Below are 26,049 nucleotides of genomic sequence, written 5' to 3'. Positions count from 1 at the left end.
CCAGAATATGTAATTACTGCCATGGGGAGGCTCATTGGAAGAACGTGTCCGCTGTTGAGAGGTAAGTGTCAGTCACCGTAACCTCCGCATCATTCACCTTTGCCTTCATGTCGTTCACAGTCGTATGCTCCAATTGCGCTACGCTCTACAGTTTTGGAGCAGAGATTGTTGTGTGTGGACTTGAGTACTGGTTCTGGTTCTGGCCTAATTCCAAAAACTGGTTCTGGTTCTGAGCTGTTCTTCGTCGATACTGTTGTGTCCTTGGTTGGAAGTGACAAGCCAATTAAGAATTACCCATAAAGCTGTTACATGACACGGGTGCTAAACACTCATTTATTGTGGAGTTGGTTCTGCCCTTTTCTCCTGATACAGAAACAAGGGATATTGTACTGATGAAGGTTATGGAGCTGGGCTTAACTTCTGTGCCGTGACTATATTGTGCTGGATTGTGAGCTGGTACAGGGTATTGCTCCTGTTGGGGTGTGCCCCTTGTTGCCACTTGATGACGTGGTTATGATTTTGGGCAACGACCTGGCTGGTAGTGCTGTGTGGGCTGATGTGCCACAGTCTCCTGTGGTTATTTCCAAGCTGCTAGCATCTGGGTAGCCGGATGAGAGTGGTTGGAGTGATGCAGGGGTTTTTCCAGCCTGTACCATGACGAGTGCGCAGAGCCCTAACGTGTCTGGCTCCAGACTTGCCTGATCCAGGTGTTTACTCAGCCTGCTCTGTGCCATGGGCTGTGACGTGTCTGATCCAGACCCACCTGTTTCAGGGTGTGGTAAAGGTATGGTGTTTGATGAAAATGTGGTTACACTGCCTGATCTTGCTCTGTCTGTTTTAATGGAGCATTGGGTGATGAGTCAGAAGGCTGATTCATGTCTGGTTTGTGGGATGAAGCTTTGCCGGTTGAAAAAATAAGAGACATTGCTCATGGTCATTTTGTCCAGGGAGATTTGACTAGAGAAAGTGGGTGCCCTGTGTTGGTGACTTTGGTTGTGAAGCAATTATTCAGACTGTTGTGCCAAGGAACTTCCGTGATGTGGTGTTGGAAATGGCGCATGGTGGTTGTGGACATTTGGGGATAAAGAAAACTTATGATCGTGTCTTGAGCTTTCTTTTGGCCATGGTTAAAGGGTCATGTATCCACATATGTCAGGACATGTCATACCTGCCAGCTTACTGTGGAGCCGAGTCAGGTTGTTGAGCCTGCTCCGTCTTCTCCAGTTCCAGCCATTAGACAGCCATTTGGGCATTTGATCTTGCAGTGTGAAGTGGCACGAAAAGATTTGGAAGTTACACAGGCTGATGTGAAAGATCTGTCTCCTGTACTTGTGATTGATTCTGTGTTTGCAGATTCTGAGGTTCCTGCTGTGCATTTGGATGGTGAGGGACCTAAAAACTCCTGATCCTGATGTTCTTGTCACATGGATAGTTACAGGATAAGAAAATATCACTTAACGCTGCTGGCTGGGATCTGTGCCTGCCACCAACTGTTAAAGCCTCAGGTCGTCCAGTTGTTGGCCAAACTTTTTGTTCCAACTGGAGTTGAATAGTTGGCCTCAGTGGATTAAGTGAGGGATTGTTTAGTTTTTGTTAATTGTTTCTGTTTTGTTTTCTAATTTGTTTGGGTTTTGATTTAGTTATGGGATTGGATTTTGGATTTTTGGATTGCCTCACCTTGCTTCTCAGGTACCAGGGTTGCTGAGGATAAGTGGGGGCAAGTGGCGGTCTAAGGCCAGGAAGTTATGTGTGGATACTTTGTGTGTTTTTCTGTTTTACTTTATGAGTATTAAGTAAGTCATTTAGTTTAGGTTAGTTTGGCGGTGATCCTGTTGGGACCTTGTCTTAAAGTGGGGGTGGGGTGGGGGACGACACCCAGGATATCTTTTTGTTAGCTGGCTTCACTGAGCCTAACATTAACCGTCCAGATAACCTGTACTATGAAGCTGTTTATCAACTAGCTCAGTCAACTCGGGGTTTTCCTATCTAGCTACGAGCACGTTCATGTGGAAGAGGCGGGGTTGTTAATTAAGAGCAACATCATCAGAACCATGAATGAAGTAAGAACAATTCTGTTTTAGGGACAGCAAAAAGTCATATTCAATGAAGTGAAATGTAAACGATGGCCCGTAATCATACAACAAAATAAGAAGATATAGAAACACTAGAAATAATTTCCAAATATTAAAAGTAAGCTAAGTCTTAAAATGCATGTAGGTATTGTTATATATGACCTAACTATAGAGTGAATAATTTTTGCTATTTAGTTGGATGATGAAGAAACCATTCTGAATATGTCACATAAAAAACTTAAACGTAATGCCAGACTGTTTTTGTTACTGAGCAAAGAGTGGAAAAGTAGTTAATGATTGATGAGGTCTATCTGACTGAAATGTTGCATTTATAATTATGGGAGCCAATTAACAGTGTGTGGATTATTTTTCTAATAAAAGACAATATTTTGTTTTTATTTACAGTTGTCTCATGTTATTCTTAGCTGCAGTGATGGAATCAGAGTGTAAAATCATCCACACTGTCAGTTATCACTCTGAGGATAAAATCAAGTTTGCACAGTTAAAATGCAGCACATCATTATGTGTTTAGTGTCGTTAACAATGTCTCTGTTTGTTAGAAGCTCTGTTTTTAAAACCCGAGTGGAAATAGAACACCTGGAACAATAAAATGTTTCTACTGACCTGTAGAAACATTTTGTCCTCCTTTTTACTTGTCACTTTATTGTAAACTCAGGACTTTTGTCCATGTTTGGACCCTATAGGAATGATGACTCTTAATTTCCAGTGAAATTGTTGTGATCCGATCTTCTGAGGTTAACCTGCTCCGGAGCAAGTTAGCTGTTCAGTGTAAGTTACCACTGATTTTGATTACTGATTTCCACAATCCATGTGAATATTTAGTAAGCTTTTTAATTTGGTTAATTTGTGTTAATAAACGTATCTTCTGCTTGATGTGTCTTCTATTTTGTTGTGGCCAAAGAGCCGGGTCATAACAGGCAGCCAAACCGATAAGCTAACTACCATGAAAATAAAACCTCCTTGACAAATGTAATGAGCAGCTCTTTGATATGCAGATTAGTACACTAGACTGAGCCTGTCTTTTAAAACAGATCAGCATGTACACCATTATCATCATCCAAGAGTCTCTCTGTGTGTGGCCTTATGTTTACACTGACTGCCTATAATCCCTTCCTGCAAGAAAAACATAAAAATATCATTCCACATCACAAGCCTGCCTGCACCTGAAACATCCACTACAGATGCTGTTAATCCTCTCTTCATAAAAGCCTCCTGTACTACAGGTAAGAAACAGACTGCCTGTTTGCTTTTTTCATGATTCAGGATAGTATTTGGACATTTGAGGTTTTTAGCCATGATTGATGGTCTTGTAATTTGTGCTCAGGTACAGTATGGTTGGTTCAGAAGCCAAAAGCACATGAAGGAAATTACATTTGGGAGATGAGCCATCTTTGAAAAGGAACTAAACTAAAAATAGGAGTCTACCTCCGTGCTCTTTTACTGACCCCTCTCTCACATACAGAGATCTTCTTATAATGCTACTGTACATACTGTACATGGCACCACTGCCAAATGTTCCTCAAAGTTCTAAGATGACGACTCATGTTTGAAGCAGCTCTTAATTCATTTCTGGTTAGAAACCTCTTCTTTTCTCATCTAGCCAACCATTGTCAAAACATTTAGCACAGCTGAGAAATGAGTGCTTGAAAAAGAGGAAGCAAAACAAACATCACACAGACCAACCCTGTCTCTTATCATGACAATAATGTGCACACACCAAAAAAGTCATGTTTTAAACAAAAGTTGCATAACAAGTTGAGCACATTAAATCAGTTTCTTCATTTGAAATAACCTCAACATTGTACACCAAACATATATTTTGCAGATTATACAGTAGATGCACCATCAGCAAGCCTCATTTGGCAAAACAGAGGAAAATGGAACCAACAATTCACGCCTGTTATTGAGCCGCGGGGAACAGATCAGTGCACCGAGATGAAACTGTTTAGACGCAAAGACACAAACAAGGAGAAATGTGACATTTATCTCTGACAGACCTCCTGTTTATAGTGAGGATTTGGACAGAGGAAGTGTTTTCATTTCACAGCGTGCTGCCAGAACTGGAGACATGTGAGAGGAGGGAGGCGTAGATAGATAAAGGTATTTGTTGAACTCAGATGTTGCAGATGGAAAACGGATATAATCTAAGAAGAACCATAGCTCATCCTTAAATGCAAATATGCACTACTGAAGACTCCCTCAGAAAAAAGCTCATTTGAATTTATTATTAATTTAACATTTAAGAAAATATAAATAATTTGTGATAAATTCACAAATAGACCTGTGTAGTTTTTGAACATTTGACATGTAATTAATCCATGTATGTGGTTTTTAACATTTTATTTGATAGAATTTGGGACATTTCTGACATTACATTTCTGTACAAACATGAAATTCACATGTGTAAGGCAACACGCACATGCAAGCATAAGCATGCAAACAAATGCTCTCATGTTTGCTTTGGTAGCATACAATAAGAATGAAGTGAGGAAAGCAGAAAAGAGTCTGTGTGTTTGCAGGGTGAAAGACAGAGGGACTCACATATTCTGCGAGGTCAAAAAGGTTACATAAACACACTGTGTGACTAGGTTAACACACTAATCTCTGTCCTCTTTCCTGGAGAAGAAAGGGGGTTTTGTTGAAGTGCAATGATGACGCCTCTTTGGCTCATTCTGCCAAATGCCATTTAGTTTGACTGGAGAAGCTCCGCTGTCTCTTTGGCCGAATCTTTGCTCTGTGATGTTCAATGCCTTGTTCAGTTCTGTTTGGCAAACCTTGACCTGCCTGCTGTACTGCTATTTCACTCTGCAGTCATACTCATGTCAGTGGCACACCTTGTTTTGTGGTTTCAGTCATTATTGAAAGCGAAAACACCACACGTTCATGCATGCAAGAAACACACACACTCATACTCTGTGCCAGAATAGGTCGACTTATTGTTTACAGGTTCAACTACGTTGTGAAGTTACTTTTAAAACAGATATCTTAAAGTCAAAATGAAATTTATTTCTCCTTACTTTTTGTGAAAGTAAATATAAACTATAATGATACTTTATGATATTTCTCCATTTTAAAATGGAGGATAAAACTGTTTTCGGACATATTTTAGTGGCAAAACTTCAAGCCCCTTGGATAGTTTGTATTAGCGTTTGGCCTTTAAGCCATCAGTCTCCTCATAACATTCAACATTTGGGATCTATTGTACAGCTAAGTTTGTATTCTGCTCAGAAAGTGGAAGCTATTAAGCTAGGCTAACTAACTTCCACTGGGAAGTGGAAACCTAGCTTGCCTGCGTTAGCACTGACTCCCACTCAATGTTATTTTTTATTCATGTTATAAGTCATCAGCAGCTCCTGCATGGCTCAGTGCTGTGTTGGTCATATATTATACAAAAAAAGGAGTCTAGCTAGCGTTAGTTGTCTTTCTTTAATGGGTACAGTTGCCAACGAGAAGTCCTGTAACCTCACTTTGTCACTATGTTGCCCAGTAATTCGAATCTCAATATGGTGGAATTAACAGAGTCACAGAGAAACGTAGAAAGTGCTGAAATCACAGATATGGCTTAACAATGGCTTAAAACATCAGCCCCAAGCTAGTTAACTACCTGTGTGGCTATTGGAATTTAAGCGATATTACAAAATAATATTGCACCAATCAGGGAAAACTTAATTGATCTTTTTGGTAAAGACGATTTTGACCAAATATGTACACAAGTCAAAACAGGCAGCCCAACCGACAGCCCAACACTGAGGATATACATTATATACTGATTTCTTGGATGAAATTAATTTAAAATTGCCAAATTTAAGAACATACTGTGCTGTCTAGTATATTGCTGTGTCATTGTTTCAGTCATTTTTTTAACAGTGTTCCAATCACTTATCAGCATGTTTGTGTGTTTTCAATTGCAAGATGCTGCAATAGTTGGATTTTCCTGTACTTTTTTAATTGCAGAAATTAACAAAATATGAAAGTAAAAAATAGAGAAAAAATAAAAAAAACAACAAAAATCTTTTTACGAGACCTAAACAAGTAACATGTGTAGTCACCAGCTGCCATAAAAAAACTAGGGCAATACCATCACACACATTCTTACAGTATGTAGTCTGTTAAGGCTCAGCAGCACCTTCCTCAGGATATGTTGAGGGTTTCCTAAACTCAATCTGGCCTATTATGATCAAGCTCCTTCTCGCAGTACACATATGTCAACTCAGCTTTCTCTAATAATGCAAGACAGAAAGGCTGCAGCTTAAAACTCTCTCTTTTTCCACCTCCCCAAATATCCATGGGCTCAAACAGTGGGTCATTATGGAGAATGATCAGTGAAAGGGCCCATTGATTTGGGGGGCTGGGGGAAGGTCATGTATGGACTCAGAGGAGAGAGAGAGAAAGCAAAGGGCTGAGGGCAGTCATGTATGTATGGCAGCGGACTTGGAAGTGCAGCGTCCCTCAGGAACTCTTCCAAAACATCCACCCATTTCCTCCGGCGATACTGTAGGTGCTCAGTGGGCCCAACGCCTTTCAGCTTTTTTGTGTGTGTTTTGTTCAGGGTCCAAACAACAACAGTTATAGCTAAATAAAAGTACCTAAAGGGAGGAAATGTGGTTCTTGTTCACATTTTCCTCTGCCAGCAAACAAATGTGGATGCTGCCAGTTCTTTTTTGAAAACCTCAGGGAATTGTGGAATGGTTAACTATGGGAAAGGTTGTTCTGTGAACTCACTACGGAAATAAATCACACAGCGTTCATTGTAGATAGAGTTTATTGATCCAAGGTACTTATAATTTAAGAGGCTGAAAGGTCAAAATACCCTAGAGCTCATGGCAGGTGAGCACACCTTCATACACGTGAGGAGCTGTTTCACCTCAAGCTCTCGTGTTGCATTGACCTTTGACCTTTGTGTCTTTTCACCCATTGGCTCTATTTTCATCCTGCAGTCTGACTCCTCATAGTCTCATATTCATGTTCCTCAACTGGAGTTTTTCCTCCAACCACTGAGGCAAGTTTCACATTTCTATTCCTTTTTCCAGCTGTTCTCACTCTGCCAACTTTATGATGCAGATATAAACCCGCTGAAGTATAAGATTACATTTGTTTCAATACTTAAACACAAAAGAAACAGAGTGAATGAAAATTGATTGAAACATAGAGAATGATTTCAAAATCAAAACCTACAATAAAACAATACAAGAGGGCCCCATATGATTACAATATTCTCCACTTTCATTTCACTGATTGGGATTTCTCTTTTGCTGTCACTTTTTTTCCATTTCGCTGCTCCAGTTTTTAGTTTCTCTTCTGACGCTACGCTCTCATGTGAGCAAGTGCTACAGGATTACGTCCCCATCAGTCAACAGCTTTTGAAGTGACAATCAATGGCCAGGAAGTCCAACAGAGGTGCACCTCTATTTACCTTAATCCTGTTTTTGCAGTACATATCACTGGGCACAAGTACTGGAGGATGTGTGGCTGCGACAATAGCCCTTTACCTCAGGTTACAACAATCATATTTAATCATACATATACATCTGCTTTTAATTTTGTGGTAATTTCATGGTTTCACATTATTTTTATTCACTTTTTTCATGTTTTTGGGGGGTTTTTTTATACTTGGGATATTTTGTTGAATAATACTGAAAAAAATTCTAATCCCAGACCGCAATTCAAATATCAAAGCAAACTGACCTTTAATTAAATATTGGATAACAGCCAGTCATGTCATCCAGTGATGATGGAGGTTCCTTTCTGACAACAGCAACATAAAAGTAGTGATAGAGTTTAATTTTATTTTTCTTAGCAGCACCCACCCTAAAGAAGGTGCGAGCTGCTCTCTCTTCATATCAGCTGGAACCTTCACATGAACTCTCTTCCCTATAGTTTATGCAGGCGGATGCCAATGCAAACAGAAAGGTATGGTTTCTCCATAGAGTCTGGCTGTAATTACATTTAATGACCACCTTTGTGAATCCTTTACCATCAGCTACAGTGCAGGAAGTATGACCAGGTGTTGCCATCAGTGTGTAGCAGAATAAATGGAGGTAAGAGAGAAAACCATGTGTTTGTGGCTGATTTGATTCTCAGTAATTGTATTTGTCTTTGTCTGCTGCCTCTTCCTCTTCCTGACCAGAAAAGCCCCACAGGGATAAACAAGAGTCAAAATACAGACGAGAAAAAAAAGATGGCTGTGTATGATGTGTGATCTATATGTGTGTGTGTGTGTGTGTGTGTGTGTGTGTGTGTGTGTGTGTGTGAAAGAGTCGGGACAGTGTCTGTTATTAAGATACCATAACAGGAGATTACAGCTATAAAACATCTGGTTCAACAGTGTCATGAAAAGTTGATTAAGAGGGATGATGAAATCAAAGGAAAGCTGCATGTAGCCTCACTAGTCAGCACATTTATTACATAATCACCAGTCATTCTGTTAATATAACAGCTAGATATGGCTGGAGAGACTTTTTTTTTTTTTTTAGATTTTTTCCAGGCATTTTGCCTTTATTTGAGAGTTTGTATGGCGAGGCGGGAGATGGGGGAGGGGAGGGGGGTGTGACATGCAGCGGGGGTCTCATGGCCGGGAATCAAGCCGTGGATGTTGTGGTTATATGGTATTTGCCTCAACCATTAGGCCACCACGGCGCCCCGATTGGAGGGCCTTTTATTTTATACCATTACAACATAAGTAATGGCCATGTTTTATGTTCTCTTTCATCACCTTTCATCAGATCCAGCAGTTCAGCTCAATAGTAATCCTTGTCAGTGTTTCAGATCATGGCCTTGACTGTTGGCCACTCACCCACTGAAAACCAAGCCAGCTTCCATCATTACTCAACATGCAATTGAAGCCTTATCACTGCTGTACCTGTGCAGCAACTTTTGATTTCAAATGGAGTGGCTGCTCTAGAAAACATGGGGTGGCAGGAGGTTTTTGCAATGGCGAGTTAATATACTCAACTTATATAACAGTTATATGATCTCTTCCCTCTGTCACTTTGTCATCCTTGATTTCTCCTCACCAGTCTCTCTCCTGCCTCTCACTCTGCTCTCATTTTACATTTCTCTCCATCGCGTCCTCCTCTTCAGTTTTCAGTATTTTTTACTAAAGAAAAAGCTGGAAATATCAACACTTTTACCCTTCCCTTTCATTTTCTATCGGCAGGCTAATCCCACTTCTCTGAAAGGATCTCTTCTTCTACATTACAGGAGCATATGTTTAATCAATCAACAGTGAGTGATATTTAAACTACTCAGTTGAAGTTTGTGCGCAGACTCCTACTCAAATTAACAGATGAGTGTTAGAAAAATGCTATATATTTATTTGATAATCAGTTTAAATCAAATGATCCTCTGGTAGTGCAGTTTCATGGCTTTAAGCCTTTTCAAAAAAAAAAAAAAAAAAGCAAACACTCCTGGATCACATGTAATGGAATAGTTTGTTTAACACTGAAATTACGAAACTGCAGCTCTTTGATACTAAGACTGAGACTTAGTAAACTGCAGGCTGTTGAACTTGAAGTATGACTGAAAATTATATTGGTCTACAATTACACTTTTAGTAGCTGGAAAGCTGGGGGTGCAAACTCCATATTAGGGGTGACAGGTGACAGTAGAATGCAGTGTGGGGGTAGAAATGATCATACAAAGGCCTGCACTGGAAGATCTCCTGGGTGGGTTTTTCTTTTGATTTACCTGCCTAAACATGGTGCTGTATTTTGCAAAATGGGGCCTGTACCTGGTTCATGAAAGCCTTTAATATACATTTGGTGTTCTAAACACCTGTCGTCTGGTAGTCCCGTCCTTGGGCACAGGAAGTGAAGGCTTTTACATTTTCAGCATCAGTGGCAGCTCTTAAACTGAAACGAGCAGAGGAGAACTGAGCGTGATCAATAATTGCTTCCACGTTTCAACTGATTTTCAATAAAATTTCCAGTAAAACACACCACAAACTGTTCTCCCTGTTTTACTGACAGATTACCTGTGGAGAAGTGTAGTTTTAGCCAATTTCTTGCTGTTGATCATAAAACCGTTTTAGAATCTCAATTTTCTCTCTCACTCTGTACAACACACGGACATTATCCTCAGGTTGACTGTTCCAGTGCTGTGACCACCTCTTTCCCTTCCTTGATACCAACATACTGATTTCATTGGGTGGACTGATGGTGCTTCCCAAACTCTCTCAGCATTCCTCGTGCCCTCCCACTGCCAACTGGCGTCCTGCCTAGACTTCAAAAATAACTTCCAGCTCCTGATACACAAACAGATGGGAGATGTTTGTCATCCAGATGAGTCATTCAAACACACAATGAAAACCTAATAAACTAGGAGGGACTGCTGCTGTATCAGGGTCCACTTTGGCTAGACTGCTTGATCAATATCAAATACTGACTCCTGCTACATAGCTGCCACGGTTGCTTTTATACCTTCATTATTCAGCCAATGATACCGTTTTCCATCTTTCCACATTAAATTGTTTTCAGGTTTGAGAAATTTTGTAGATAATGTGAAGGCTTACACTTGAAAGAACCTTTACCAGTTAGGACACTGCTCAAATGTTCTTTTGTTCTCTCAAAACACAATGGGTTTTTTCAAAAATGCACCTCCTTTAAAGGCCCTGAAAACAAGACTTCTCAATCAAATTGGATCCTACATTATTACACAATCGTCTGCCAAATTCATTCAAAAACAGTTTTGATTATTTCTCATGAACTGAGTTCTGTCTGTGCTGTTTCATCTGTGCTATTCTCACTGGTTTGAAGTGGGCAGGGTTGGGTTGAAAAAAGGTGACATCACCTATTTCCAATCAGAATTTGGCAACATTTTAATCACAGTGTGATGACAGGTGGTGGTGGATTATATGCTGATACTTGTATTCCACTATCAATCAAACCTGATCATACCACACAAACACAGGCCAGATGAAGCAGATAAACTCAGTTAAACTCTGGATAAATAAGGATGACTCTGACTTATTTAGTCATGAATATTTAATATAATTGATTAATGTAAGCAACAGAAAGAGTTTTTGGCGATTAGACTCAGTTGATGTGAAGAATCTCTCGTGTAAGCCCATATGAAGATAGGAGGTAGGACAGGATCCCGCTGGAGTCTAGACCCTGATGGTGGTGGAGTGAAGATAGCAGATGGTTGATGAACAAGGTTTTCTACATACTATGGAGGTCATAGTGGTGACTGGGAGGAGTTGGGTTGCGCAATAGTATGTCTCAAAGACTAAACGGCAGAGGTGCAGCGATATCTAAAGAACGGCATCTGGGGACTGATTGGCTTGAGGAACGCGGGCAGAAAGATTATTGGTCAGCTATGGTGATGTAAGAATTGTGCATGAAAGGATTCTGACTGCGTGGGACAGCGGAAGAGACTGAGAGAAATAGAGCAGGGGGAAACACACTGCTTCATAGAGAAATACTTGAGGTTTGAATCCAAATTTTCAGTGGCTGTAAAATATCCAAGCCCTACTACTACTTTGTCTTGATCAGAAGCTGCTGTTGACAAGAGATGAAGATGGTCTTCCAGAGCTCAGTCAGGTCTGTCTATAACAGCAGCAGCAGCCGCAGCAGCAGTCTGATGTTGACTCTGAATCTGGAGAACAAAGCACCCTGCCACTGAGGCTGCTATCAGAGGGAAGCAGCGCAAACCCCATGTGACCCCATAAAAACCTCAGCAGCCTGTTGCTACTGCATTGGTAGCTTATGTTACTGATTCCTACCGGTTATGTATTTCCAGTGCAGCTGAAAAGAAGTTGAATAGGAGAATTTTTTTGAACAATCCAAAAGATTCATAGAAATATGAAGGCTTATCTTTATCTTTATCTTATCTGTAAACCTGCATGTTCAAAGGTGCATGGAGAAATTTATCAGAGAAAAAACAGATATCAATCTCTCCATTAATAGCAGTGTGACTACATTTGAAATACAGCCACATAGCATGGCATGATTTATTGGAAGAAAGGATGTCTGCTGCAAGTTCAGACATTTTCTCTGCAGTCTTAGAAATCACTGTTGGGACATTGCAGACTGATTTAAGATAAATGAGGGAGTAAGACACACAAAACAGTCTGCTGTAAAACAGTGTATGAAGAGCCAAGGCTGGATTTTTTTTTTCTTCAACTACCTTCACAGTCTCACTCTCTGTTCTGCAGAGATGACTTTATCAGTCCGATCATCTTTACACACTTGGCATGAACTCAACCTTGACATAAAACCATACTCCAGACGTGCTGACCCAGGGTCCATATATCTCCCTTTATCTGAGTGACACACACTGACAGGGAATCCTTGGTACTGAGAACATGCCTCAAAACAATTTAAAGAAATCCAAATAAGTAAATAAATTGAGGAACTAAACTTAAATACTTGTGGTTCTACACAGATAAGATAATCCAGATGCAGGAGAAATCCATTTCCCTTTCGCAAATTCTCTAACAGGCCACAATTAAACAGAATTTATTGATCCTCACAAATCATCTGGTTTCAAGTGACTTTGTAGCAGTCACCTCATCAACACGAGGTATATGGACTGAGGGTTGGATGACCTTTTTCCCACTCCCTCCAGAATGACAGCGTATTACAGACACTCAAACTCACTGCTGCCTAATGTTGCATAACTCTCCTGCTGTAACAGTTTGAAGGCTGAAGGCTGACCTTGGCTTCAAATATCCTCACTCCTGTCACAGCCTTCAGAAACACTGCGCCATAAAACCATCTTAGTTACGTGTTTGTAACAAGTGTCATGACTTATCAAAAACTATTTGGAGTAATCTCAATCATGTATAGTATAAAAAATGTTTGTAAACCTACCAAGTTTACTCTCACTCCTGAGAATGTTACTTGCTCTGCTACTCCTGCTGCTACTATTACTTTTGCTATTTGTAGCCAACTGCTATTAATATTATACTTACTGATAATATGATATATAAGGCTACTACTACTACTACTATTACTACTACTGTTACTATTCCATTAAGCAAAAATCGCCTACATAAATATGAGTATGTGGTTCAAAAAGGAAATGGTATGTAAGATCACTTGAACTCAGTTAAGCTATATATGTATGCTATTTTTTTCTGTCAAACCCCTTAAAATGATTTATTTTGGAAATTAAATGATTTCTCATATGGCTATTAGGAGGCTTGTAGTCTTGTTGAGGCACTGTAAGGTTTCATTTAATGGATTTTAGAGAGATATAATGGCTATTTTCACATCAATAATCATGCAATCCATATACAGAACACTTACAAAATCCCTTAATAACTAACTACTGCTCCCATGAATCAACCAAATTAAGCCCTTGATACAAAATCCTTACAATTTGAAATAATATCATTTAAAATTATTTTTTAATCTCGTTTCAGTGGAGCAAGTAAGAGCACTTAAAATAAAATATTATGTATTTTAGTTAGTTTAGGCTGCTCCACACACTGCTCCCACCTGTTGCCAGGTGACACCACACGCAGGGACTTTGCTCATAGTAATTCTTTCAATGAATTATTGGGAACAATAAAACAGCCTCATTGATAAGGAGACTGCAGCTCTTCTTAAATACAGACTCTATAGGCAGGCGCGCGGTCAGATGTGTGGTTGGACCTGCGCATCCACTTGTTGAGTTCACAACAGTTCACCGTCGCTCTGTTTAAAGAGGCAACAACATGGCACACGGTCTGGTCAGACGGGAGTCGGTGGAGACGGAGATGCACAAGTCCGAAGACAAAGGAAAAGCCTTCGTTTACACCAAGAAGAGGGGCTACGATGTTACCCGAAACCCTTACCTCAACAAGGTACGTGTGGTTACACTATAGTGAGAGTTTCAACTTGTTTCTGTGAACGACTAGGTTGACAAGCTAGCTGCTGCCTTCGGGGACTGTAGGAAATATGAGAATTTTATGTAGGAGCACGGTTTAAACACGAACCTGGACATATATACATTTTCTTTAGTAGTATAATTAATGAGAATTAGCTAGTTTTTAGGAGATTGATACGCTCTGTCAACTAATACTGAATTAAAGCCACACCACAACTTTATCCCAGATGTAGTTCTAATGTTAAAGACCTATGCTATTGATAGCCAAGGGTGTTACATGTTGCCTCTAATTTAGAGACGTTCCTCTTCACCTTAGTCCATAAGCAGCAACCATCAAAAATATATGTTATTACCACTTCTATTTAATACACAAGGCTTCTGTTTGACTTATCAACTCCCGTGTGCGGAGTTCTCGAGGTGTAAGTGAACGCAGCATTAGCTAGGAGGTTTAGGTATCAGCTTTAGACGCGGTTATATTTAGATTTAAAGAGACCAAACGCTGCTGGCACTCAGGGGGGAGCTTTTGTTTGTGTTACACTGTAGCTGTGTAGCCGTTGTGTATTATTAATAATGAATGGTGAGTCAGGCCCATCTTCCCCTCCACAAGCACTGCAACATGTGATTCAGCATATTCTGACAAGCTGCTGTGAGCTCACTGTGGGAGCTGATATCATATCAAATAAATGAAGTCACCACTGCACTCATAAACTCTCTAAATATATCAGTTTAAAGCCTGCTTTTTACTTTCTCCTCTTAATGTAAAATGAGGAACAAGTGCAAGAAGTTGCTTAATCATGCAGCTGAAAATACAGCTTCCTGGTAGATCATGAGGTAAGGGGATGACTTTGCATTTTGTGGGGAAAAGCCTGTCACTGTAGTCTGCTGGGATTTCTAATGTGATTACTCTGCCCAGACTTTGCTGTTCAATCAACCTGATGTATCCCCTCACCCCACCCTCACCCCCCTTACTGTAAATGCATCTATTACAAAAGAGCCTCTGGCAGCTTTTGAGCCTTTCCAGTGTTTTCTCCTGGTTTGTGTGCAGGGATGGGGCCCCAGAGGTCACCGGTCCAGGCTGTGGTGACAGGGTCTGGTCTCTGTCCATGGTGCTGACCATCAAAAGAACGGGTTGGATTCGAGCAGGGTCACTCTTACGTCAAGTGTGGCCTGCAAACAATGAGTGTAGTCTGGCGCTCTTAGTCAAAGTCAGGCTAATTTTAGAACCCTTGTACAGTCTATTTTTTTCCCTTCTGAGCTGTTTTCTGCTCTCTGACTTGCAAATTTTGTTTAATTGGAGAAAAATAAGTCTAGTTCTGGATAATCTATCGGTTATTGTGTTAAATTTTATACATGTTTCCTTATAAATTCTCAAAATCAATAACCAAGATGCTGCAGAACATACAATTTTGTCTTTTTGTTCCCACTTGTTTCTCTATCACTTGTTCAAATGTTTATCCAGAGTCCAATCTTGCAGTTTTTTAGTGTAAAAGCTGTTCCAGTCTGATAAATGTTGCAGTCTGTTTAGGACAGCCCATGGAGCTGGCAGCTTGGGCGGTGTCAACACTGAGCTGATAAGTGAGATAGTGGAGTTCAAACTGGACAGTGTCTGTGGGGTGAGTGGTGGCGAGCTGGTGGCTACACAGAGCCCTGTTTGTTAGCCAAGTTAATGACTCCACCCCTGAGACCACTGCATGTTGCGAATCAACCCAGTGTGTTTGTTTTCATGAATTTAAGTGTGTATAGTGTTGCGAGTGAGGTGAGGTGTGTACACAGATGCTGTATGACTAATCAGAACAAATTAAGGCAACCTTTGTTACCCAGGTGTGTTCAGAGAGAGAGATAGTAATGTCATGCTCTGTTGACCACCAGGTTTATTCTTCTTTTAAACCTAAACCTGAATAAAAATGAGGAAAAACACTGGCACACTGTCTCATTTACTGGTGGAATATTTAAGTTTATGGCGTTTTGGTAGGTCTGACTAAACACCTAAAGGAATTTTAGACAGATATTATATTGCTATGTATGATGGGATGGTGTATGGGTTTTTTTTTCTCATTTTTATTCAAGTTATGTTTCCCTCCAATGCACCTGTCACATATTCAGATGTGCAAAGAGTCTTCAACTTTGTCAGTACACTAAACCTAAAATGACGTTGCAGAATTATAACATTAGCAAATAAGTCATTTTGCAATATGTTTGCTAAAAACAAACTGATAGAACAGACACGTCCACATTACATTTTATGTCGTGTCACACTCAGCAGTGTGTCAGCTGATTTCATTCAAGTACAAAATAGGTGGAGCTTCTGTTGTTGCAGCATAAATAGAGCAAATAGAGCAACAGCTTCATGGGAAATGTGGTTCCAATATGGAGACACCCTAGCCTGCAGTCATGCCTGGGTTTCACAGTTTCTCTAACAATGACATACCCTGCACAACTTGCACAACTTCATGCAACCATGAAGTGCAATGCCTAACAGGTCCCTCTGCAAGGCTCTGTTTATGTTTGTTGTAATTCTTGTTTGTCTGTGATGCTAAAAGGTCATTGTTTTGATGTTTTGAAATGCACACCAAAAAAATCTCTTGTTTGTCATCTGGTAAATCCAGTTCCGTAAAGTTGTTTTCGGTTATCCTTTAATTATCTGTTGATAAAGTTTGAATTTGGACAGCATTTTTCATCTGTGTTTGTCCTAACTGATTCGATGTGAAATAGTTTCTTTTTTAAACTCTCTCTTCAGACTATGAGGACGGCTGTTTGAAGTTGAGGACAATCTGGAAGCCTATAGCTTCAGTGCTTAAACCTGGCCCAGTAAACTGTTTGTTTACATCTCAATTTACACCTTGGGGCCCTGAATGGACCCAGTGTACAAGAGGGCTCTTAAAGAGGGCTAGATAGGTTGACCTAAATTCATGTGGAAGCATGACCGGTCTACCACTTGGATGTTACATTATGTTTTGTCTCTTTTAATGAAGGTCTGTTGTGAGCTTAGCCCCAGACATTCAAATCCGGGGGCTTTAGAGCACGACTGAAGTCATTGTTAAGTCTTTTAGTGTCTCTTTCTTTCTCTTTTCTCTTCCTCTGTTTCCTCAGTCTTTTTTGCGAGTGGTGTTTAAGAGTGAATATTACGAGAGCAGTAGGTCTTTGTTCTTCACTTTATGAGGCGGCTTCTCATCTCATTTTAAAGTTAGCTATCCTAATGAGCTCGCAATTTGTATTGTTACATTGTTTTGGAATAAAAGTGGAGTTTAATAAGATTAATTACATGAGTACAAGAACTGGGCTTTAAACTTTCGGCAGCGAGGATCTGAGGAGCCTGCTTTGATAGTTTGTACTCAACACACTTGTTTGTTCAGACAGGAAAGGAATTATGAGGGGGAATTCTTAAAACCACGACTCAGTGCTTTACAAAAGGAAAATAATGAGTTTTTTCTATTGATTTTCTATATTTTGACAAACTTTAAAGTTTATGCCATAATTTTACGCAATTATAAAGTTACGCTGCCAAGCAGACATTTTGCTAATCTTGGTTGGTGGTTCTGTCTGATCAACCTGGCCTTTTCGTCAGTCAGCTAAAGCGACCCAAAACACGGGCTCCCTCAAATACACAGGGTTAGAGTAATAGCAGAAAGAAAGGTTTCTTATGCGGCCAGGTGAACCATCCACTGTCAGCCCTGTGCATGAACCGGGGCGAGGAAATTGGAGAAGAAGGTAGGAAATGACTGCTAAAGCATGTTAGTGGCCAGTCACAGGCAGGCTTCTGTGGCGCAGGCAGTGGCACATTGTTGCCCTGCTTCTGATTTCAGCGAGCCCTGGGGATGAGGTGTGTTTACCTCCCTCAGCTGGCCCACTTCACCTCTAACAGGAGCCAGTCACAGCACAACCTGCTAATTGATGCTGAGGGACGCAGCGCTGAAAGCAGCTTGTCCTCACATTGACAGGCTTCGATTTCCTTTTAATCTTTCCACTCCCACACACTAACACACACACACGTTTACATGCACAGCAGATGTATGTGCATACAGCTTCACCTTACTCTTTGATTAACACCGCCTCCTCCCTCTCCAGAGGTGGAACCGGATATTATAGGTGTGTTTTGTGTGTGCTTGCTGTGCAATAAAGAGATGAAGTGGGGTGCATGTTGTAGAAAGGGTTCTCTGTGGCGAGGACGAGAGTGCTGGCCACGCTCCACAGACGTCCTCTGTCTCTCTGCTTGATCACACATTAATGAGGCATCTGTGTGAATCCCGGCCCTCAGTGCGTCTCTCTGACGCTGGTTCCGCCTGCCGCGGCCTTGAAAAACAACAACAACAACAACCTCTCTAAAAACGCTCTTAGCACCCAATCAGGGATGCTGTTTCACCTCAAACACTGAACTGAGCAGTCGGTGTGTCGACGACCAACAGATGCCCATTCACTGGCTCTGTACTGTAGGCCAAGGTAGGTGCAACAAGTGCAGTCAATCATAAAGGTGAAGGAGAATGAGGGCTGGAGCTCCTGTCTGTTTGCTATCCTGTTTTACAGTTTCACAGCAACTGTCTGGCAGGCGCATTTTACTTGTTTGCACAGACACGTCAGACTTTACAGTAATGAATAGTAGACTTACAAAGACTTGCATTAAAAAACAGATGGCCCCTGAGTGAGAAATGGTGCTGTCATTCATGCTTTTAATGCTAAATCCTGAGAAATCTCAAATTGATCCCCTTGATTACACAGTAACAGTTTGTTTATTGAGGTTTATAAAATCACTAACATTATGCATCATTTGAACCTACGAATGGTAAATAAAATAGTGAGCCCATGTCCAGACAGCACTGCAATTGGATGCCCCATTTGTAACCACAGGCTCCACATATGACATTGTAAGAGGGCCTCTCAGATGAAAGACTTTAATTAAGGATCTGTGTTCTTGGCGAGTGCTGAACAGCAGTATATCTGACTGGGCATTGAGGATGTGCTGGTATGCCAAATGGCGACGGTCCTGATAACCCTCTGTAGCAACTGGAAGTCATTAGTCTCTTGTTAGAGTTACTCTGGTTTGGATGCTACACTGATTGACTTTTGCCCCCAGAAAAGATTTTTTTCCCCTCACTAGATTTGCATTTTCCTTTAACCAAGACCAAGATAAATATATTCAGCAACAAACAAACAACAGGCAACAAATATGCCTAGCTTTCAGTTCTAATGGAAATATTTCTGTGTGGCTCTTTGAGTCTTTGCCTTTGGGTATGTGTTATGCTTTGTTGGTTACCATACAATGACTGGTCTTCTGAGTTTCTTATGTAAGACATAATGTGCTCCAGCCGTTCTGCGTCACTGGTATGGCCTGATAAGGCCTTTATAGCAGCGCATGCACTCTAATAGAATTAGGTCACAATTGGTAAAAGGTGCAAGTGGACTCAAAACAGCTTGATGACCTGGCGCTGACTTTTGCCAGTACAGACTGAGTCTGCAAGTTTGATTCCCACTGAGTCACAGTGTTAGCATGACATGACGACAAAGTTTGTTTTCTGCATAGTCACAATGTTAAAAGCTTTGCTCTGACAGTTCTCACTGTTGATTATGATCTGTTTGTGCTGGCCAAGGTTCCCATGGACCTTTGGAGGTCCTTCTAAATTTATTGTCTCTCAACTTTCAGGCTCCCATACCCATCATACAATCAACATTGCACAGTGTGGGAAAGCCCTCTGATGGATGTTTGTGCTAAAGAAATGCTTTTAAAATAATTTAATTCCTTAAGTCTGAAGTGACTTGACAAAATCAGGCACAAACATTAAGCCCTTAATGATGTTAATTTTGACGAATGTCAAGTTTTATCCCAGGAGTCCTCAAAGGATAAGTTCAGTATTTTGGGAAATACACTTATTGGCTTTTCTGCCAAGAGTTAGATGTGAAGCTCAATACCGTTCTCAAGTCGCGAACGCAGCGCGACATGTCTGTCATAGCATGGCCACAGCAGAACGCTTTTTTTTTTTTCTGTACACGCAGCTATGTGGCCCTCCAACAGGTAAAAACTATGTAGAACTGTGTAAAAAACGAGTACAAACTATTTAAAAATGATTAAAATAAATACCTCAATGTACCAGAACGCGACGCAGCAGTGCAACCTTGTGGGGTTTTTTTTACATTGCACATTAAAATAAATCAGTCAAATCAATTTGTATCCATGATCTTGTAGTTGAAACGATCTAGTTAATTAAATCAGTACCAGTTAATATAGCCTACGCTTCCAAACCCTGCATAACCAACTACATTATCACTTGGCAAAACTCAATATGCATGCAGTGATGGAGACGGAGTTGGTATAGCAGGTAGCAAACCTCGCTCTGCCCTGCCTACGTAATGTGCCGCGTGTGTACCTGGTGTATTTCAGCTCTTAGCAAAAAAGTCAGTATGTGCATTTTCCAAATGTTAAACTTTTAATCAACTCCTTTAATAGATTTCAATAGAATCTGATACCCACACGTATGTGGAAACATTGGTTACGTTGCCACTCGATTTTAATCTCAATCATGTTGTTGTGTGAGTGAGTTTACACAAAGAAGTACCATTGCACTAGGGAGTCTGACATCACTGCACTGTCTCTGGGCTGGGTAGAAATCTTGTGGAAATGTCATTATATGTATGTGTATTACAGGCTGTTTAGAGGTGGATGACAGTGGTTATGTGAGGTTGAACCTGATGATGTGGACAGTCAGATTACAAGCCTTCGTTTAACTGAGCGTCGAAAATGGCACAAACGTCTCTCTGTTCAGGCTTCATGCAGAGCAGCTGCACTTGTCAAACCCCCTCACTAGGTGGACCGCAGAGCTCCATGGAAATGTGTGTATAATATATGAGTATGTGTGTGTGTGTGTGTGTGAGTTGTCCCAGGTGTGGCCAGGTGTTTCAGGTCGACCGCACGCATTGCTGGTGACCAGACATTCCTCTGATGGACTGGAGTGAATCGGCCAGACAGAAAGAAAGTGCACCCTCGTTCCCCTCCAGTAACCAACCTGCCAACCCGAGCACACACACACACACACATATATATACACGCAGGCACACATACATACATACACATACCGTGACATGCTCATAACAAATAAATTGTCAACCTGCAGACACATACGTACTTTATCAGTGTTTTCTTCAAGGCTGTGTTAAGTAAACTTGAGCGTAATATGATCGAACAGTCAATTCAACTGTCTCTGCACACACACTAACTTCTGATGCTGTTTATTCAGGAGCAGTTCCATCCAAATGGCCCCACCTCCTCCAGCTCCGATTTTGTGTTTTTTTGTAAGTTAGCTCTCATTCATGTGAGGACAACGGAGAAGCCATTAGCCTGTCTCAGACAGAGAGATGGAGACAGTCTGCGCCTCATCACCTTACTATGAAGCTCTTCTCAAGCATCCCACCTCTTTCAACCCCTCCTGTCTTTTTCTCCTCTTCTCCTCAATGCTGCTTTTGTCTTTAATATTAGAGCAGTGGAGGTCTCGGCTTGTTTTAAGAAAGATACAGCAGCAAGAATTTAAGGCAGTATTTTGTTTCAGCGTTCTACAACATATGTATAAGCATTATGTACAAATGGTTTTCCCAAGGTCGGAGGGATGGCTATCAGTATGAATGATCCTGTGTTGATTGACATGTTTTGTGTAGTTGCAGCCTCACAAAAAGGAGAAGGAGGTTAGAGTTAATGCATTATGAAGGGATCTGCTAATGGTCAGGATGAACAGATGGAATGATTACAGCAAGAAAAACCTATTTCAATGTTCATTTAGGCACCTCACTATTGTTTCAAGACAGACTTGAAAAATTGTGAACTCGTCCTTTAATTCATCTCGTTTAACAGTTTAAGAAAACATTACCATCAGCCATGACCTAACTCTACTCTCATCACTAACAGATCCAACACAAAGAAGGCTGGCTATTTCTCTCTTAAGTGAAGAATTGGACCTTTACCACTAAGCATGAACTACAGCATTACTGGTGACAATGTTACGGCCTTGTCCTGCTTTTCAACAGCAGAGATGTTTGCTTTGTGAAGAGATGGGCTCTTTTCTTTCACGTCTGGTTACATTCACCGGGCCAGCTGCCATGTAGGTGGTCATCTGGACAACAGAAATTTCTGTCATCAGAGAAACTAGCAGTGACAACAGGGAAATACATTTCAGTGGGGTCGTTACCAGTGGTGTGGTATGACTTTTCCATGAGGTGGGGCTACGGCCCCCAGGTAGCTCTGTGTATTTTGGCTATGAGCATGCGTGGTACAGTGTAGCAGAGAGCCAGCTGCTGGTGGCTAGCGGCTAGGCTAGCGGTTTCTAAAAGTTTAAAAAAGCATCTTTTGTTGGCCACTTAACTGCTTTCAACTCATCACCACAGTACCACCACAATCTGTGTACGTTTTGCCTGCCTTCAGGGGGTAAATGTCATCTAAAAAGGAAGCAGCAATTGAGCCAAAAATCGCCCAATCTGACAACATTTTTTTGTAAAATTTTCCTCCCTAGATCCAGTTATTTTTGGCATGCGGTATCAACCAATCAGGGGCCATCAGGAAAAGCCAAACATATGACACACATACTGTTGTCGGGCAGAGAAAAGAAGCCTACGCTCTTCGGCACACAGACAAAGATTGTAGCCAGCACTTTTTCATTAGTCATCACACGTTTCTGTAATTATGTATGATTTATGTGAGAGTAACAACTGAAACACACACACACACACACACACACACACACACACACACACACACACAACTATAACAAAAACAATTTTTCATTAAGATATGTATTTCACAATTGGAATTGTAGCAGCGCCCTTAATGGACTACACGCCCCTGGTCGTTACAGTGTCACAGAGGTGAGTGGGGTGGACAGTAAGAGGAAGCTGTTTATCCTATTCATATTGAATTATTAATTGCCCTCTTCGGTGAAATATCCTCGTTTTTCTGAGTATTGACTACAGAATTAGACTGTTATTTTGAGACAGCCTCTGAAATTGGATTGGCTTTCTGTGAGACCACAAAGAGATTAATTGGAGATTTCCTCTGCTATTAAGACAGTTCAGCCAGAGGAGACTTCACCGTGCAAGTAAAGACATATGTGCTGGTTTAGTTTGCTCATTTTTTATATACTTGTGTTAGTGACAAGGATTTTACGTTACGTTTAGTTATTTTGTTTTAAGTAATGCTCTCTCCACATGACTCAGCTGTAGAATATTGTTGCTCCAGAGAAAGGACAGAATTAGGAGAGAGTTGTGAACACTTGTAATGTCAAACAGGGCTATCGAGGCATAAGCTGTCACTTAAACAAGGCAAACAAATGCTGAAGTGACATTGGCCTAAAGTAAGTGAATGTTAGGATTGTAAGCTTCACAGATTTGCTGATTTCTTCAGAGGCTTGGACACTTTCCCAGCAACACTCAGGCTCCTAAGGGACCTGGACTGTTGAGAATGAAAAGGCTGCCTCAAGGGGATCGGCTGCATTTGAGGAGTCCTACATGTCTGCTACCTCCACCCACTCAAGGCTGCCCACCCTAAGTCAACAGTAGCTCAGTTTTCAAGGCTGTTTGACCAACAAGCGTGTCTGTACATTCACAAGTTGACACCTCCTGATTTAAGGAGCCCTGCGCTTGCATATTTGCTCAGGATAAGGAATTTAAGAAGCTCCTTTTGGTCAGTCTTGGAGCTTGCTGTTGCTAGGGCGGTTTGGATAGCATGACTCATGAAAATGAGGAGTAAATTAGAGGAGGAATTGCTGTCTGCTCTCTAATGGCAGATTTGGAGATTTGCTGTAGTTCATCTTGAAGCTTTCTAATAGATAGCAAGTGAAGTCAGGGGAACTGACACACCAAACATCAAACACTTGTGGGGTCTTTCTTTCTCATCATGCCAAGATCGCTCAGTTATTTTCCCCAGCATACATGCCCTGTTTACTGACCATTCTGTTTACTGAAAACAAAGAAGAGCAGTGAAAGTAAAAGTAAAGCAAAAATAGATCTAAAGTACAGCAATATGGCAAATATGCTGCAAACATACAGTCAAAAATATGGCATACAGCAAACTTAACTTGGTTCAGAATTTAAAAGAATTAGTTATTAGGTACAAACACAAACACATACATAGAAGAAGTCAACTTAGTAGTATTTCAATGGATATTCCCTTTACAAAAGAGTATTATTCATCTACTTTTCTCACTGTTAGCAACAGCAGTGTTCAAGGTAAAAAAAATTTGCCATTATAGACCATTGATTTTTTTCCTGTTGCCCCTTATTTCTAGATAACCACACATCAGGACTGCAATAACAAGGAATTTAGCTTTTTCTGTTACCTGGCTTTTTCACCTGGGTATGCTAGTGTAACTCAGCACACTGATATTTGCAAGCTCCCAAAAGTTTCTATTGATGCAATGGCCTGTAAGGTTTTCATCAGCTTGCAAATTTCTGTGTTTTCTGTGGACAACCTCTCCTTTTTCTTTGTTAGCTGCTTTTTGTCCTGCACCTGTAACCAGCTGGGGTTGGATGTGCACACTATTGACCTTTTTTACACTAATGGAAGCCGCTGGAAATAACCGCTAATTGCTGCTATATTGCATCAAGTGCTTAGTCCCACATTGGCCAAAATGGTAACCTTGTCTACACCAAAGCAACAGCACTTAGCTAATATAAACTGAGGCAAACTCAGTCCCTTGTATACTCACAAATGGAGTGTGATGACATTTTTTACAAGAAGAAGACATGTAGACTTCTAGTTAGATTAAACAAATGGTAGACTAGGGGGTCAAGCTCTTTCTCCAAACCAAACATATAAAATAAAGTTAACAGCACACAGAGCTCTATTTCTGCCTTGACTAATCCTCATTTTGTTTGTAAGCTATTTTTCAGGGCTCTATCTGAAGGGATTATTAGCACACTGCAGTATGTTGATAGAGAAAACATTAGCTATCTTTTGATTAATGCGTTTGGCCCTCTGAACAAAGTTCAAGCACCATAGTCCGCGGCCTGCTAATGACCAAATTTGTTTAGGAATGAGAGTACACATGCAGGCCTTACACGGCACATTTACTGAGAGGCATTCATTGGGAAAAGCTTAGTCAGGCTGTAAGATCCTGAGAAGAGACGGATGGGAGCTGATGTTGCTCTTTCTCTTCCTCCTGAGAGGAAGGGATGGATTTAACAGGCTTTATTCACAGGGCAATCCTCTTGAACCCTATGCTGCCCCTTTTAGCAGGAAACAGATGGGGGGCATCTGGCCTTTGCTGAGAAAATCTACAGGATTTGAACACAATAGGGCAACATGCTACTCTGTGGCTTCACACTGAATACCTACATATTCAGAAATAAGAGCTTACATGGACAGATGAATGACACTGGCCAATCATTTAGCTTCATATTCAGTCTTAACAAGTCAGAATACAGCAGATTTTTCCACTACAAGCTGGAAAATGACTTTTGATAAAACAAAAATTCTTAAACAATATGATTCATATGGGGGGAAATGCCAAATTTTCATATCAAAGTGATTTTTATTTGATTTATCAGGTGCCAAGTTGTATCTTTGTGTTTAGCACAAGAATAAATGATTTGTGAGGTCATTTTTCAGAGTTACATTCCAGTTAGCATTATCACACCTTTTATTTTATTTATTATTAGTCATTTCCCCTCAAATATTTATTGGCATGTGGCCTTTTGCTGAACCTTACCATTATCTTTTCTTCAGAAGCAGATCGAGATTAGCCATTGTGAGACATGTACTGTACCGGAGTCTTGTCAAGAATAAACGCAAAATAACTTGCAGACAAATATTTGCTGAACTCATTAGCCTGCATTTTCCTTGAGGCACTGAATAGTTTCTATACTGAGGTGTTTCCGTTCTGCTCCACAAATGATTAATAGTGTCTTTGTGTGTTTCATGTGATGTCCATGCCCCATACGTTCCTGCAATTTCTTCTGTGCTTTTTATGAAAGATGGACAAATAGTGAATGTAAAGATTAGACACGGACTGTAAATTCTAACCTTCCTTTAGCAAACAGGTTCAAATCATTGACCCATGATTTACTGTACAAGTATGGGGATATTGTAACCCAGACCCACTTTTCACTAAATTAATGTACAGGCCTTGTCACATACTGTAGGTTAAACACTGTGTACTGTATCATGCATTTATTC

General features: G+C 40.7%; 1 protein-coding gene across 1 annotated transcript in view; it reads left to right on the top strand.

The window, feature by feature from the left end:
- Nucleotides 1-13,516: 13,516 nt before the first annotated feature.
- Nucleotides 13,517-26,049, top strand: part of me1 (malic enzyme 1, NADP(+)-dependent, cytosolic) — an 88,147-nt gene continuing 75,614 nt past the window's right edge. The window contains exon 1 of the mRNA XM_044359730.1: nt 13,517-13,881. Within this exon, the coding sequence (XP_044215665.1) occupies nt 13,753-13,881 (129 nt within the window). The 5' untranslated portion in view covers nt 13,517-13,752. The remainder of the gene's footprint in view (nt 13,882-26,049) is intronic.

The sequence above is a fragment of the Thunnus albacares genome, chromosome 8 (assembly GCF_914725855.1).
Source record: "Thunnus albacares chromosome 8, fThuAlb1.1, whole genome shotgun sequence".
Lineage (NCBI taxonomy): Eukaryota > Metazoa > Chordata > Actinopteri > Scombriformes > Scombridae > Thunnus > Thunnus albacares.
Note: the sequence above shows the minus strand (reverse complement) of the source record. Positions and strands in the feature narration are given on the sequence as shown.